The 17,403-nt window shown below is 40.8% G+C and overlaps 1 protein-coding gene across 1 annotated transcript; it reads left to right on the top strand.

Annotated features, from left to right (window-relative positions):
* Positions 1-1,389: 1,389 nt before the first annotated feature.
* On the top strand, positions 1,390-17,234 carry LOC111237469 (ras-GEF domain-containing family member 1B-B-like). The gene is made up of 14 exons (XM_022766580.1): positions 1,390-1,622; positions 8,587-9,144; positions 9,287-9,409; positions 9,874-10,011; positions 10,998-11,213; positions 11,739-11,813; positions 13,528-13,620; positions 13,862-13,964; positions 14,411-14,490; positions 14,694-14,789; positions 14,883-14,978; positions 15,315-15,438; positions 15,542-15,614; positions 15,725-17,234. Exons 2-14 carry the CDS (start codon positions 8,593-8,595, stop codon positions 15,756-15,758), a joined length of 1,803 nt encoding a protein of 600 aa, XP_022622301.1. The 5' UTR covers positions 1,390-1,622; positions 8,587-8,592; the 3' UTR covers positions 15,759-17,234.
* The last annotated feature ends 169 nt before the right edge of the window (positions 17,235-17,403 follow it).

Here is a 17,403-nt window from a genome sequence, read left to right on the forward strand (position 1 = left end):
AGTAAATAAAGAAGAATACCTGCAAATAACTACTTTGCCTTTCCCGCCTGCTCTGTAATAGTGTACACACTACCACTGAGAATCTGTGTTTATAGATTTACTCAAAGTCAGGTACAGTTTCAGGTCTAGTTTTTGCATTAACTGCTACGACCAGGTGTATTTGCCTGAACTAACTGAAATCTTTGATGTTGGAGCTTACCACCAGATCATGAACACACCAACAATAACCAATTAACCCCAGCTTCTTTACCCCACAGCAAAAACCCAAATGTGATAAAAGATTGTAGCAGCACCAGTAAATATATGATATACTAACAATCATAAGCTCTATATGAAGCCTTTTATTGACTTTCAGCGCACTGTTTTGATTTTCCGGCCCCCAACCTGTGCTTTTATGGCAACACACTCAGGTGTTTTCAGTAAAAGAGCTCAGAAGAATAAGGATAAGAAAAAGAAAGACGTTACATATTTTTCTGAAGGAATTGGTGGAAACCAAATGAACTGAAAAAGAAATATTGTGATCTGTAAGGTGAACAGAAATATGATTTGAACTAAATGTAAATTTGTCTCTCTGTCTGCTTGACACTTTTTTCCGAACATCTTATCCGCCATAAAATTTATCTCATGTCAGATGTGTTGTCAGTTTGTACCACTGCCCCAAGAGAACAAATAACTAAATGAATGAATGAATGAATGCAGCTTTAAGCCAACAAATGTTCAAGAATTACCTACGTCAGAACAAATTTCAAGGTGCCATTCATTCTGGTTTCCGTAGTGTTGAAATTAATGGCAGGTAGAATAAAAAAACTGAAATGCAGTGAGTAACAATGCTAAATACTGCTATGTTATGCTTCAGCACTATTTTCATCACTCTTTAGGTCACAACCATTCTAACTATAGAGCAGCTAATAGCTATAAGAAGCTAAATTCTTCCTCAGATGGAGAGTTAATCTGTGTATTGCAATGGATATCTTGAATTCCATCAGCAATTCTAATTTATTTACAGCATAAAACACTTTATAGTCATTCATTGCAACAGCTTAGAAGCTTATACTTTTACAGACTCTTGATTTTTAAGTGACTGGGAACTACTTGAAGGCACACACACAATCACATTCCGGGAGGAAACCTTACACCTTCCACATCTCGGCTCTCCAACAAAAACATTCGCTGCTTCTGGCTGCGGTTGAAAAGAAAGAACTCGACGGACGGCGAGCCAGCCAATCAGAGTCACCGGTGATTTCGATTTTGCGACTCCTCCCCTGTTATTGGCCCGAAGTATCCCTTGAGGCTCCCGCCCCCGTGCAGCGATTGGTGGATTTTCCCGGCTCTATGGAAGTCATTTGAATACGCCTCGCTTTGTGGCTCATTACAGCGCTGCTGGTTCAAATTGACTCAAATATCAGGACGGGCGACAAACACAATGGAGCTGAGCACTGCACGGACTCACTGCTGAACGACTTATCGGTGTGTTACACACCGTGCATCTTTATCCTGTCGTGGGAACAGATTCAAACAGCGGAAATTACAAATAGTTTGGATAGCCTTGTTTTTTTTTCTCTTTTCAACTGTTTCTGTCAGTGAAAGATTGAATTCGGACACTGAGCTGCATCAAATAAGAGGTAAGCTATTCATGTTGTAGATGATGTAGTCATACATAGAAAATATAAACTTAATTCTTGGTCAAATTAAGTTTGGTCATGGTCAAAAACTATTTTTTTAATGGGTTGAAATCTGTTATGTAACTCGTGATGTTTAATAGGGTCATAGTAATTCACTTTACAACTCAAGAGCCTCTGTTCAGTCTCTGTGATATTTGACAAACCAATGCAAGAATTATCTTTCAGAAAGTGTTTTATCTTCCTCATAGCAATATTTGTTGTTGTTATTGTTTACCATCCTCGTGAGTTATAATTAGGCTGGCTGTCAGGCACAAACAAACAATTACTCACCAGCACCTGTGATGGTACTGTGGTTGCACAGCATGGCGTTTTCACAGTCAGCTTTTACTTTTACTGTGTTATGACTCAGTTAGAAGCCCATAATGTAGACCAGGCATGGCGCGTGTGTGTGTGTGTGTGAGTGAGAGAGAGAGAGAGAGAGAGAGAGAGAGTATAACAGATTGTGTGTACGTGCGTGTGTGTCTGTACAGGAAAGAAAAATGCATGACAGAAAGTGTGTGTACTTCTGCCCAAACAGACTTTAAAGAGCTTGAATCATCTCTTTGTCTGTCCAAACACCTTTTAAAATAGACCAACAGTCCCTTAAACTGCTGAAATGAATGCCTCAATTTGCTCCACTAGAGAGGCTGCTTAAATTAAAGTCAAATTAAATGGTTAAACCAATTTAATAATTAACACAAATTCAGTCTGAGAGGCACAAGCAACATTTTGTCTAAAAGCAGTCAAATCCGGTTGTTAAAGCTACTTATTCCACCTTTAATCTTAATATGAAATGTTTCTGTTGTGCTGTGAGGCAGAGGTTTATGAGATCCGTAGCTTTATAGACATAAAAAAAAAAAAATTAAAAAAATGTGTGTGACAGCAATAAAACCCTTTACACAAGCTTAGGTTTATAGCAGCAGGGGAGATAATGTCTCTTTATCCTTTCTGACTCTAGGTTAATACTGTACTAGCCTACCAGATCATACAGGGGACAGGTGTGTGTATGTGTGTGTGCTTGTGTGCCTCTATGCACTTATAACCCTGTTTGTCTCAAGCCTCTGCACAAGGAAATGCATCCTTGTTTGTGTGTGTGTGTGTGTGTGTGTGTGTCTGTGTGCGGAGAAAACAGGTCCAGCAGTGGGTGAATTGTGTTCCACATAATCTCTGCAGTCAATCTGACTGTGGTGTCAGTCTGCATCCGGCTCTGTTTGCCTGTTTATCAGATTTAGATGCAGGTGCAGGTTTTTACGCTGGTCAGCGGGTCCCAGTGTCTGGTGTTTTGACAGCGGCTGCAGGCCTAATCTGACCCGTACGCTTCCCTGAGCACGAGTGGAGCACTTTGTTTGAGCTCTGTGATGTTTCCTCTTACTTTCATTTGGGCCATTTGGTCAATTAATGATGACGCTTGAAGTCTGGTGGTCATGATACCAAGAGGACGAAAACTGTGATGCAGTTTGTAAGCAAAGGACAGTAAACACACAGCCTCAAAACAGCATGGATTATGGGTGTAACATGGTGGAAACAGATTTGCATGCTTGGACAGCCAAGTAGAACAAAATAACATCTGGACTCATGCTCATTTATTTTCAGCAGTTTATCCATATATTTGTTTCTAGTATGAACCCAACAAAGGAAGACTAGTCCGTTCAGTGAGACAATTGAAGTCTGATTTGTTTGCTTATTTCTGCTTGTGGGAGACCCCAAAACTTAAATGTAAGAATAAGCCTGATACCCATTCTAAAATTAAAAAAGTAATTACACTACACTCATTTAAAAAGACCAAAGAAAAAGAAAAGAAAAACATATAAACAACCTGGGTTAAACCTCGCTGCATACCAACACTTGGGGTCTTGATCTTGACCTCTGTAATCTTATAGATCCTTCTCATGTCCTTGACTTGGCAGACAAACGTGCTGTATTAAGGGCTTTTCTTGCATAGACCATTTTAAGACATTTGGGTCAAATTCTGTCACATTAAGGGACTGTACAAAAATTATTAGGGTAGAGGAGGGATCAGAAAAGGGAGAGGGTTATGCACTATTACTTTTTGCTGAGGGGAGGGCAGTGTGATATATTTTTAGAAGAGCAGGAAGAGCTTTTGACTTTTCCTCATCATGGATTTGTATTTTGTTAGTTTAGCCTTTCCCATGGGAGATTTTTTTGGATATAAAAATCAAAAAGCTCCATCAAAAAGGTTTCTGTGCACCACAGGTAATAAAGATGTATTTGGTGAAAATGAACCTTTACTTTCTAAAAATTCAATATAAGATTCAGCCTCTCTCCCCCAGCACAATAATTTTTGTACCGTCCCTTATGAAAACCTGACCATTTCTGCAATAATAAAACCACTCTCAAGAATGTGTTGCATTAAATGCATCACTGCCGATTGTTATTTCAACAGAGGAATGACTGCAGGGTGGTGCCAGGTGAAAGATAATGTGGTGGAATTCAACCAAACTCCAACAAATTGAAAGTTACCAAAACAGAACGACAATTAATTCTGTCTGATAAAAAGCTTTTTGCTTTTTAGCACTTTTGAGGTATTTTATCACAAAATTAAGAGCAGACTGTCCCAACACCGGTAACTGGGATTCATTTTCTTTTGCATCTGGTATTCTGAAGTTAAGTATAGTCACCTCTCATCCTGCAGGAAGTAACAAATCAGCATTTGAGAGTGAATTTGTTTTAAACAGCAGTGAGTGAGCCCTCCCTCCAGAGGAAACTGAACTCAAAAATGTTAGTTTCCATCACAGACCAGCCAGGATGATAAAAATAAGCAAGCTGTGTGGCAGTGCTGTTTAAAGGGTTAATGTCTGTACATGTAAAACTGTTTAGTTTGCAGCTTTGACAAAACCACAAGTAAGTGATATGAGCACAGCATGGACTTTAACCTCATATTTTGTCAGTAATAAGGCTGACTGTGAAGGGTTTCCCTCAGATTAGCACGCTGCTATAGCTTATTAGTGTCAAAGGTACAGAGATAGTGCTGCATTACATTGGCCTTTTACTATTCTGAAATTGTTTTACCGGTCATGTTATCAGGTGCAGGCTGTTCGTTCAGCCAGGCAACTTTTCCCTCACGCCCATGTGTCCACATTGTGTTCACCGACTTGCTGAACTTTACACGAGTTAGTACATTTCAAGGGGCGTGGCATCCTTAATTGTCCTCTGTGTTGAAATAAAGTAGGCACTACTGACAGAGGATCCCAAATCGTGAGAAATTAGTCAAACAACTTCATAGTGCTTTACAGCTACTTTGCTACTACTAAATTTGCAGCAACATGACCGTTTAAGGAGAATAACACTGAATTATGTCCTAGCCCCTGGCCATGCTTAAAGTTCACAAATTTGATTAGACGTCACAAAAAACAGGAGTATTTTGCAAACAAATCTTCTCTTGTTCCTTTCAACTGCTGTTGTAGTTAACCATCAGGGGGTTTCAGCACTTACTATTATTAGGTCAGCAAGTGTGTAGATGCTTGCTGGGGTCAACTGGCTTTTAATTTTTTTTAACTTTTAAGGACAATTTAGAATGACTAAGTTAGCTGCGCACTGCACACCATCACATATCTGTATATGTATATGTACATATGTGATGCCCTAAAGTCTGTGTTGTACTAAATTAGAGCTGGCTGCTGTCTTTGAGCCAACTGCAGTAAAATCTGCTTATGTCAATATGTGAGTTTCGATATGCTCCTTTATCAGTGTCACGAGAAGGATTCCTGTGTGTTCATTGCACTTCTAAATAAAAGGGCAGATTTGTGACGCATGACCTCACAGTGCATGGTGTCTGTCGAGGTAATATAAGGGTTCACACCTTACAGGAGAATGAGAAAGTCGGCTTTACTGGTTTGTCTGTTGTGAAAATGATCCCAGCCGTGGTTCATGCAGAGGCAGGGCGTCATACGGCCTGACAGTGGAGAACAGAGTGTGTGAAAGCTGCTGTGTGTGTCTGATCTGCTGTGATCTGCTCTGATCTCTTCCTGGGGGTCTTTGTGTGGTTGTTAATGCCATGACAGGATAGATAATACCTCTATTGTTGAAGACCTCCCCCTCGCTCTCCCCCTCCTGTTATAACTGGCCTCAGAATAGCTTGGTGTACCTTTAAAAACCACATTATGTGATTTAGAAAAAAAAATTGTCTGCTTAAGGTTGAAAAGATTTAGGCTGTTCCCAGCTCTGGAACCAACTGGAATGAAGTTAGTTTTGCCATTTGTGCTTCTGCAAACCTGCAGGGATCCAAGAGGGAAAGTAGTCCAGCTGCAAAACAAATGGATGAACGCCACCACTGCCCCCAATTAATTTATTCTTGTCACATTTAAAAAATGAAGCTTCTAAAAAAGCATTCAAATCTTCATCGGACACTAAAAAATCAGACAAAGGCGGCATTCATATACAGTACGACTTCAATCCCACGATATTTGCCTGCAGCTCCATCAAAAGTTCAATTAGTTTTAACCTTTTGATAAACCGGATTATGTCACTTTAGACACACTGCAATCTGTGCCATTTGTCAGAACAGGAGATATTGTCTGTGTTGTCACATTACAAAGATTACGCCGGTTAAAGGGAAAATGTGCCATGAAAGTGTGCAATGTTTCAATACAAGAGAAATCCCTGCACGCATGAAACTTCATCCTTGTGGTTTTGTTGGTACATTGTTCTGACAAAACTGTACATTTTTGCCTTTTTCCTGTATTTTTACCATCACATCAAACCTCTTCATAAGTCTGCAGTTTTCAAAGTTTACAAACAAGAGAATGAAAACAATGCTGTCAATATGAAATTATGCCCCCAACGTAGTTATTAAGCCGTCCACAGAGAGTCCAACCTATGATTTAGAAAGAGTAAAATTTCAGTGCTGCAGCTTGGAAGCCACAACTATCCAAAGGGTCAACTCTTTTCAGGAAGTCAGTCTGGAAAAACCAAGACTGGTTTTAGATTTCTAGACGTGTTTTCCTCTTGTATAAGGTCACCTTTCAATGCAAACAGAAGCTCGGATAAAGAAAAAAGGCTTCCACACTAGAGTAAATATTTCTCAGTAAATACTTATCCCAGCTTGAACACCAGAGCTTCGCTTTTCCAGATTACAGATCGTATAGTAACTCTAGGAAGGTAAAGCCACTGTAATCTTTTAACCAAGTTAGAAGAAGAACAGCAGGCTGAGATCACAGAGTTCAGAAGACGGGCTGGCACTGGACTGGCTTACACTGGCATCACGCCAGGCACTGTGGTATACAATACTGTATGTATGTGTGTGTGTGTGTGTGTGTGTGGTGCTCAAACTATCATTTGTTTACGTGTGACATGTGTGTGTGTTTGGATTATACCGGCATGGGGCTAGGCGCCATGGTGGACAAGAGTGGGTGTGTGTGTGTGTGTGTGTGTATGTAAGATGTTGGCTCAGGCAGACACTCCTCTGTCGGCGCTGTGATGGACAAACAAAAGTCTGCAGGATTCCTGCAGGGTTTTGTTTTCTGGCACAGTGTACGTGCATGTGTATACGTCTCTGTGTGGGGTATGTGTGTGAGTATGTGTGTGTGTGTGTGCGTGTGTGAGTATGCGGCTAGATTTACGCTGGCATGTGGTTCCTAGACAGACAACAGTAGCAGGATAAAGATGGCTCCAGAGTTAAAGCACGCCTTGGTGGTGATCTGGGATCAGCTTACCAACCTCAGATCCAATTATCTGAACCATTAAGACAAAAATTCATTGCCGCCTTGAGATCATCCATCTGTCGGCCTGTTTTTTCTTCCCCCCCTCATGCAGCACTGTTTCCAACAAGCTAGCTTCAAGAATGTGACAAAAGATGCAATAAAGCAGGAGACGGTGGAAAAAAAAACCTAATTGTAAAAACTGTAACCAACAACTTTTTAGAGAAAGTGAATTTCATGAGGTGTATCTTTCAACAGTTCAAAGCCAAAACAGTAAACAGAGGAGGGGTAAAATTATGTGATTAAGTGTAATTACTTTCACAGACACGTCTAAGTCTCTGGTTTGGGCGATGGAGATAGAGGGAGGGGGGTTACAACAGTCACGCTGTTGTAAAACAGCATATAACACAAGTAACAGGAGATATCTCTAGTCATGATTTTTTTACTCACAGCAGATTAAGTAGAGAAGAGTGACTTCTAATGTTGACCAACAGATAGTGAATCCACAGTGAATACTGAAGTTTGAATACCTAATATAGACAGGAAGTATCACTTCTAAGCATAAACCATGCTAACTGTTGTACTTTTTCCACTTTTGTGGTATCATGATTAAAGCGGCTGCTCGAGCTGTTAGTGAAATACAGGGTCATCTGATCAACAAAACATGAATCAACACAATCATTTATTATTATTTGGATCTTGGATTGTTGAATGCACAAAAAAGATGTCAGCACGGGTTCTGGGAAATTGTTGAAGGCATTTTTTATTATTTTCTTTTGAGAAATGATTAATTGATTAATTAATCACAGTATGAACAAAATTAAGTGATTTATCAAAAAGGAATATAAACTACAGTCGCACCTCGTTTGGGAGTCATCTGATGATATCTATCTGTTATTATCCCTTCTTTTTCTACTTCTTCTTCTTCTTCTTGAGAATTGAGCACACTAGTCTACAAAGTTGGGAACAACTGCATTAAGTCATTAAAGGCAATGTTGCAAATCAGTCGGCATTACCGTTGCATGGCATTGTTTTGTTTTTATATGACTTGTGCATCAATGTAATGAAGAACATTGACATGTCAGGTATTTAATTTGCTGAATTAGCCATAAACAGACATTCTTGTCTGGATGTTTTCTCAGTTAACTGATATTTATACCATGATAGCGATATACAGTATATCACTATCGTGGTATAAAACTACACATGCTGTGATTTTAGCCATACTGCCCACTTCTAACCTCGCCCTCCTCGTGTCTTCTCTGCAGGTCATCATGCCTCCCACTACTCCGTATGCCGGAAAGTTCGGCTCTTGCGCTCCATACAGCAACAACAACAACCATCCTCAGCCTCACAGCCCTTATCGCAGCGGCACCGCCCCAAAACCTGCGAAGGAAAACGTCTACAACGGTGCCTACTCTGTCGCAGAAAACCCCTACGACATACCACAGCCTCACAGTTCCTACCGCAGCTCCTCTGTCTCCTCTGTAACGGCGAAGGAGCATCATTATACTGGCAGCTGCGTGGTTTCGGAAAACCCGTACTCACCGCAGCCCTGCAGCCCTCGACAGCACAGCACTTCCTGTCCAGGTCGTGCGTACCGCCACACCACCTCCACCTCCACCTCCACCGCCACCACCACCACCAGCAGCAGCGGCAGCGAGCACTCCTGTCGCAACAACACTGCTGCAGCGAAAGCTCGACTTTATGGACATGGCATCACAGCTAGCTATGGGGAAATGTGTTACCATGACAACAGTTTGGTTTCAGCATCTCTTGAGGCTTTGATCCAGCACCTGGTTCCCACAGTGGACTATTACCCTGATGTAAGTACAAGTACTCTCTTCATGCTTTAGTAAGTACATGACCTTTTCCAGTGGTTTTAAATGGACTCGTTCAGTCTTGTCCATGTCAACCTTTGTTGTCCTTGTTGTTTTTCTGAGAGCTGTTTTGTCTCCTCGCCATCAGAGGTCATATGTGTTCACCTTCCTGCTGAGTTCACGCCTCTTCCTCCACCCATACGAACTCATGACGAGGGTTTGTCACCTGTGTGTGGAGCAGCAGCGGTCAGGAGACGCCCTGCTGGATAAGGTGGGAGGATTACTCACACACGCAGTTATAATTATTTCCCAGTCTCTCCCACACAAACTAACACCCACTGTAACACTGTCACATTCTTTCTCCCACTGAAACACACACACACACACACACACACACACACACACACACACACACACACACCTCTGTAATTCTTTCTTGTAGTAAATACTTATCGACTACTTCATAAGCAAAGAAATTCTGGAGAGAGTGACGGGACTGAAACTGACACAGGGGAAATAAAAGTGAAAGGAACACGTTTAATGGGAACAATACAGTAAACAAATGAACAAACAACAGCTGTATTTTTTCTCAAAAAGACAGACAGCAATGATTAGGTCCAGAGGTTTCGATTTTGTCCGAGGACAGAGTATACTCATAAATTAACCATTAAATTAAACCATTTAATGTGTACCTCACACAGTGACACTTAACATGCCATGTGATGTTTTTTTTAGATCCGTTTCCGTGAGGTGGCGCCTAAGCTGGTGCAGCTGCTGACCGAATGGACAGAGACGTTTCCGTACGACTTCAGGGATGAGAGGATGATGCGATGCCTCAAGGACATGACACACCACGTGGCCCGAGGTGATGAGGTAGGTGTAATGCAGTATCTGCTGTGTTTACATTTTAAAACAGTTCAAATAAACAAAGGCGTGTAGAAAACATAAGCTAATGTGTAGAACAGTAAGCGTCTTTAACTTCTTTTGACCTATGCACTCTGCTCTTGCGCTGATTAAAGGTGGTGACAGTACACCAGGCTAAGCAGAGCTGATTCTTAGCCCAAATCTGCACCCTCACATCCTATGCTGACTTAAGGCTCCCCATACATAATATGTATTTTTTATTTCAGCCAGAACTGGTTGAGCTTTGTTCCACCAGTGCCACATTATATTTATAACGCGACTGGCTATTCGTGCAACACTGCAACAATCCCATTTCCCATTTTTAGTCATGCTAGCAGTGTGGCTCTGTGGATGTCAGTGTTGGTTGGTCCACCACTTTGGCCCAAACTGAATCATTTCAACATTTATTGGATGGAGTACCTTAAGATTTGGTATACACACTCATGTCCCCCCTAATAATTAACTTTGCCGATTAAAGTAACTTATCCGATAGCCGATCCTGACTTTTCATCTAGCAACATCATATTGGTAAAATTTTATGACCAAACACCTGCAAACGTGATGACACTCCCATCAGCCTCAGCTGTAAAACTTAGCATGCTAACATGCTAAACTAAGATGGTGAATATGGGTAACATTATACCTGCTGAACACCAGAATGTCAACATTGTTTTTATGAGCATGTTAGCACGCAGACATGAAGCATTTAGCTCAAAGTATCACTGTCTAAATGCAGCCTCACAGCGCTGCTAGCATGACTGAAGACCTTTAGTCTTTTGGTCTTAACAAATCTGTGCACGAGTCTCTAGTTTCCGTTGGTTAACGAAGGAATCAGGAAATCTGAATGTGTTTACATTTGTGACTCCTCTGGTCTTCGTCAAGTAAAAGTTTTAATTTCCTCCTCTTGAGCATCATATCTCATGATTCGTGTTGTTGTGTTTGTGTGGTCCTTCCAGTACTCTTGGCGAGCCATGCAGCAGATGACCCAGCGGCTGATCAAACGCCTGTCGGCCCTCGGCCAGTACGAGGAGGCCGTGGCTGCGCTCAACGCCGTGGCGGCGGAGCGGCCCGCTTCGCTGAAAAGCAAACAGGCTTCGGGTCAGAGAAGTGACGTACTGAGTGTGTGCGACGACCCCTTTGTACTCGCTCAGCAGCTCACACACATTGAACTGGTAAGAACCTGGTGTTTATTGAAGCCATGGTTCACATGTATGATCATTTATCGTGTGACATTTCTGTAGCTGCGTCTGTGATTAAAAATGTTGTAAGGGTTTTATAAGTCTTTACTTGTGGTTGGTACTTAGGCTTTTTTTTTTTACTGAGCTAACTTTATTGTTTGTGTGGTTTACAGACAACATTAAAAAACACCTTTTTACAGCCTTAATATAAAGATTTATTTTCATATACATGTTAAACAGCTAAGTTAAACAGTTTGTTTTTTGTGATATTAAAGTTTTGTTTTTTTTAGTTTTATTGTTTTCTCCATAAATCACTTTGTGTTTCTGCTTTGCAGCAGTCGTGTGCATATAGAAAGTTTGTTAACATTGTTATATTATACATAAATAAGGATAAATTCCTTTTAGTCTCCCTTTTTTCTTGATCGCCATCCTCCTTTGTCTTCTTTGTCCTCCTCTTTGTCTTATATATTACCGTTATTATTTCTCTGATTGTTTTCTGTGCCTGTTCTCTGCCTTCAGGACAGACTGAGTTTTATCGGTCCTGAGGAGTTCATCCAGACATTCGCCATGAAGGATCCTCTGGAGAACCATAAGGTACAATTGAGTCTGAATGCATGTATTAGCTCTCTCAGCTTGTTCTTGGACACCGCAGCTCACAATATTTCTGTTTTGCACAATCCCAATCACAACCCCCGTGAAGCAATTTCACATTGAACATAATCACGATTTTTCTCCCAGAAACCTGAGCTTGGATTCGAGTTATCTCTCATTTGTTTGTTTGCTTTTTCCATCTATAGTTTTATGTTGGTGATTAAAAGCTTTTCTAAATGATTAAAGCTGTCTTTGTACTGTGTCAGTAAATGGGTGATTTCACCAAATCATCCAAATTAAATAATCTAATTCCAGTCAAAATAAGCAGACAGATAGATCTAACCGCCACAGCTTGCATCATATCGTTTTTATGTGTAAAGAAGGATAAAGCAACATGACCTGTTTACAATTATCTGCAGCAAAGGAACGATACAGACTGTAGCTATTTTTAAGTCATTCTTTATTATTTTGATGAAGCGTCTTCATTTCGGGTCTGCTTTGTGTAATTTGTGGTCTGCTTCACTTCACAAGTTAAATTGCTTTAGAAACCACATGAAAGATCCTTCTGGCAGATAATATGTGAATTTGTGCAGCATTTTTCTTTAATGTAGCTTTTGAAAATGCATGAAACACAGTATGAAAGGGCCATTCTACGTACGTCTAAGTGTATCTGAGGGGCACCTCTCCCTCCTAAGTGGTCCAGTGAGTCAGCTCAAGGGTCGTTTTCAATCAGCGCTGCTGAGAATAAGCTTTCAGCCGCTGTTTGTGGCCGCAGTTGCATCTCGGCTCTCACCGGTGCTGCACCAGTTATATAAGACCCACTTTGTATAAAAGAGCGGCTGAGTCAGCATAAGGGGTCCTGAAGTGTAAAGGGGAAGTTTGGAGTGGAGTGGGCTGCTGGTGTTGTGTAAGCATTTAATAGAGCCATGAATCTCCGGGATTACATCATCACGGCCAAGTCAAGTTTATTTATACAGAGCTTTTATAATGTTTATTTATATAAAAGCGCCTCTGGCAAACAGGTTCATCACCACGGAGCGTCTCACTGAAATCCAGAAGGCCCAAAAGCCCATGTAAATGAGGTGGAAATAACAACAGGCTCGTCACAGACTCCAATGTGCATGTCCAGAGGTTGTGTGGGTGTGAGAGCTGTCAAGATCTATTTGCAAAGGAAATCACAGAATAGCAGCAGGGTGTTAACTCGTATTTCTTTTATAACATAATTTGTTGCAGATATTTATAGAGCTAATCAGAATTTATTTTGTTTGGTTTTGTTCCAGAAAGCTGTTAAAGAAATTATGAAAATTACAAACCGCTGAATATGCCAAAAAAATTAATTAAAGGTTCATGTACTAGCATTTTTGTAGCTTTCATCCACATCTAATGGTCTTCCTCAGTGGCTGGTGTTAGCACAGTATTTGTTTGAATAAACTCCATCTGCTCAGGAAGGCCATGAGATGTTGTTGAAAGATCCAGAAAAAGCTAGTTAGAGTCAGAGTTAGAATCAAATCTTGGCATTCCAGCGGTCTCTGTCTACCCATAATCCCACAATATTGTATTTTTTTTTTTTGTAGATGGTTCACTTCATGCTCCTATGTCCAACAGGTGCACAGTTCTCGAGCTAAAACTGAGGCTTTTGCCCCTATAAATATATTTTTTTAAAAATGTATGTGGACCTACATGTGTTTTGATCATGTCGTCTCCTTTTGTTTCTTAGGGTTTCTTCCGGAAACGTAAAACCAGTAACTTGGAGGCCTATGTCAACTGGTTCAACAGACTGAGTTACCTGGTGGCCACTGAGATCTGTATGGTACGTTGTACTTAAAGGAACAGTTCAGAAACACACAGCAGAGGTCATGTTGTTCATATGCAGAAGTCCATGTTGGCCACGTATCTTAAAATCCTCTTACAGCGCAAACAATGTCTCTAATATCTACTTGTATGCTCAGTGTGTCTCAAAGACCTGTATTTGAATCTGAATTGAAGCTGAAACCTGCCTGTGCAGCATCTCACATGACAGCTTCCATTCACTTCCTGTCCTCTTATTACAGCCAGTGAAGAAGAAACACAGAGCACGGATCATTGAGTTCTTCATCGATGTGGCACAGGAGTGTTTCAACATTGGCAACTTCAACTCCCTCATGGCCATCATCAGTGAGTAAACACAGAAAACACAGAAAAAAAAACAGATAATCAAAAGCAGACAACATAGCTCCACCTCCACACTGTTTGAATGACAGGCGATTTTTTGGGAAATGCAGTTCAGAATCACCACAGTGTTTAGAGTCGTGTCAGCACTCATTAAAAAAAGTCAAAAAATTAAAAATCCTGCAGCATGACATGGAGCTTAGTATTAAATTCACAAACCAATTTTTCACAGCTTGTTGTTGAAGTAAGTGACACTATAGTTAAATTGTGGTTCCCTTCATTTCTTTGTTGAATAGCCAGTAATCAAATCAGCAAATACAGTGCCAGCTGGAGTTTTTGGCAAATCAGTTCTAAGGAAGTTACTGAAGGCTTGAAGCAGACCAGCCTGCTCAGTTTTTAATAGGTTTGTCTATTTAAATATTTTCTATACTCACACCGTGTCTGTCTCTCAGCTGGGATGAACATGAGTCCTGTTGCCAGACTGAAGAAAACCTGGAGTAAAGTCAACACTGACAAATTTGAGATCCTGGAGGTGAGAAAACCTGCATGCATCAATGACGCACTGGTACATGTATTGTGTACCAGTGGTGTCAAGATTTTCTGTTGTAACTTGATGTTTTTCTAGGCAAAGTTTTCTGTTAAAATGTTGTTTTCCCAATTGTTGGTGAGTGCAAACTTTGTCCATCTCCGTGTGTTTGTGTTTGCTCAATGTCTCCTTTGTGTGATCTCATTCAGCACCAGATGGACCCCTCCAGTAACTTCAGTAACTATCGTACCGCGCTCCGTGGCGCTACCCAGCGGTCTGAGACTGCACACAGCAGCCAGGAGAAGGTGAGAGAGAGAAAAAATGTCATCTATCAAGAAACAATCTAATGTTCCAATTGTAGAATGTGAATGTAAAACAACAGTTTTTTTTTCCTCCAGATTGTGATTCCTTTCTTCAGTCTCCTCATCAAGGACATCTACTTCCTGAATGAAGGCTGTGCCAGCAGACTGGCCAATGGACACATCAACTTCGAGGTCAGTCAATAATTCAAGAGATTTGTTGCAAAATGTCACGGTGATTGATTGAATTGATTTTTGTGTTAAATATCAACAGACAAAACAGTGTTATAAACTCATTGAGACACAGAAAGATTTGAACATTCATTGAGAAATGATAAACCTGTAACACAGTAATAGTTTCGGCCCTGAGAAGAGGCTTCCACATGTAGATGTGGTGACGCCCTCTTGTGGATAAAAAGAGTAATGCATTTCCCCTCTCAGTCCTTTTGTGGCTCCGTACAAGCCAACCATGTACTTTCTGTTAAACTGGCACCAATATTAATGAGGTCTGTTGTCACTGTGTCTCAACAGAAACTGTGGGAGCTGGCAAAGCAAGTGAGCGAGTTCCTGGTTTGGCGTCAGGTGATTTGTCCGTTCGACAGAGACCGACGGATCCTCCAGTACCTCGTCACTACGCCGGTCTTCAGCGAAGACGGTCAGTATACAGTCTTCTCTGCATGTATCTCCTCATATATCAACCACCACACAAGTGAAAGGCAATCAAACTCACGAGGCTTTGTGTCGCTTTATCGCTGCAGAGCTCCATCTGGCCTCATATGAGAGCGAAGGACCAGAGAACAACATGGAGAAAGACAGTCGTAGGTCTCTCAGGTGGGTGTAGACACGTGCGCATGCAGTCAGAAAAATCAAACCAGCTTAACCATAACATGAAATAAATTCATCAGTATAGTAACACCGGCTATTTATGTTCTCTTTTCCAGATCTTCCCTTCTGCATCGTGAGAATCGGTCCTAAGACAAAGATTCCTCCTCCTCTGCTCTACAGACTGTAAAAGAACAAGGATTTTTATAAAGCTACAGATTCCTCTACATTATCTTATTGACACCTTTTTACATTCCCATGGCCAAATTTTAGGTCTTGGACAAACATTGATCCACAAGATGCAGCTGGCTCCACATTCTTACAGATAATGGGAGGATTGTTGTCTGGGCTTTGAGATCATAAGGAGCATAAATGATTCATAAATCAAATACTGTAACAGTCCGTGATGAAATTCAGTGTCCAAAGGACCCCATTGCTCCAGTTACTATTATAACCCCATCTTGTGAGTCTTCATGGCCTGGAATCATTTTTGAATCTAATGATTCCCAAGAAGAGCTCAGTTAATGATTTGGATTACCAACTGTGCTTCTTCTTCATCATCAACTCTGTCTAAGGCACTTATAAGGATATCAGATCACTCCAGAGGCCGTCAGAGGTGTATGGAATATGTTTATATCTTCAGTGCACCTCCACCATGGCAACAACAGCCTCATACTGCAGCGGCATGAAGCGATGGACTTTCCTTTTGAACCTCATTGGCTACATTGCAGCATTAGCATTGCATGTCTGTGGCGGTGGCTGGCTGAACTCGGTCAACAACTACAGCGAGAGGAGAAATCCACTCTGGAACATCGATCTGTATTATAAATAATGGGCTAACAACTGCTTCTAGGAGTGTTGTTGCTGCTTGTTGTCTTGTTGAGTGCTTGATTTAATGCCAACACATTGAGCAGCGCCACCTGCACCACATCTTGTTCATTTACTCCCACTTTGCACACATCACCAGTTTCTGGCTGTTTCACAGTAATTCAAGCCTGACATCTAATTGAAACATATGGTGGAAGTCAGTGCACCCGCCACATACTGTATTTCCAGACACTATTTTCATCAATCACATGCTATTTGGTTCTAAACATATTGTGAGGTGTGCACTTTGACTGCGTATTGGTGATGCAAAGTTGTGCGAGTGACGGCAACATCATGCTAATCATGCAAGTTAAATCAAATGCACTTCAGTGGGGTCTTGTGTATTGTATTATAGGATTTGGTGACTCCTATTTTAAGGCGTCTTTCTGTTCAGTATTAAGTTGTATTTTGCATCAGATGGTTAAGATGTTTTTTTTCCTTCATGTATTTTCTCTGAAGTTTCACCATGAGCTTGTTGCTGGTTGGCTGGCTCTGTGTTTGTAAGCTATTTTGTTAATGCACCAGATCATGTATGACAAAGAAGTATTTTGGGTCTGAATAAGGCACAAACTGATGTGTATATGTGCTGCTTTAATACAAAGGGGAAGCTCATCCTCCTCTTCATCTCGTCTGTGATGATGTGTGAGCATGACGTGGTCCTTTAAAATCTGCCTATGGGTGAAAGTGATGCTACAGTACATTTTTATGTTTTAAAAAAAAGCTCATTAAAGGTTTCATATGTTTTATAAAGTGTTTACCACATATGCTTTTTTTTATTTTTTATCTTTTTTGTGTATCGTTTGTGTCACCGGTCAGGGTACCTGTACTGAAGGCCTTTGTGTAAAGAGAATTATATTTTTTCTTTCAAATAAACAGAATAACTGAACAATGTGTGATTTGGTTTTAAATGACACAGAAAAACAAGCAGGTA

This window comes from Seriola dumerili, unplaced genomic scaffold (genome assembly GCF_002260705.1).
Source record: "Seriola dumerili isolate Sdu_G_001 unplaced genomic scaffold, Sdu_1.0 BDQW01000874.1, whole genome shotgun sequence".
NCBI classification, from domain to species: Eukaryota; Metazoa; Chordata; class Actinopteri; order Carangiformes; family Carangidae; genus Seriola; species Seriola dumerili.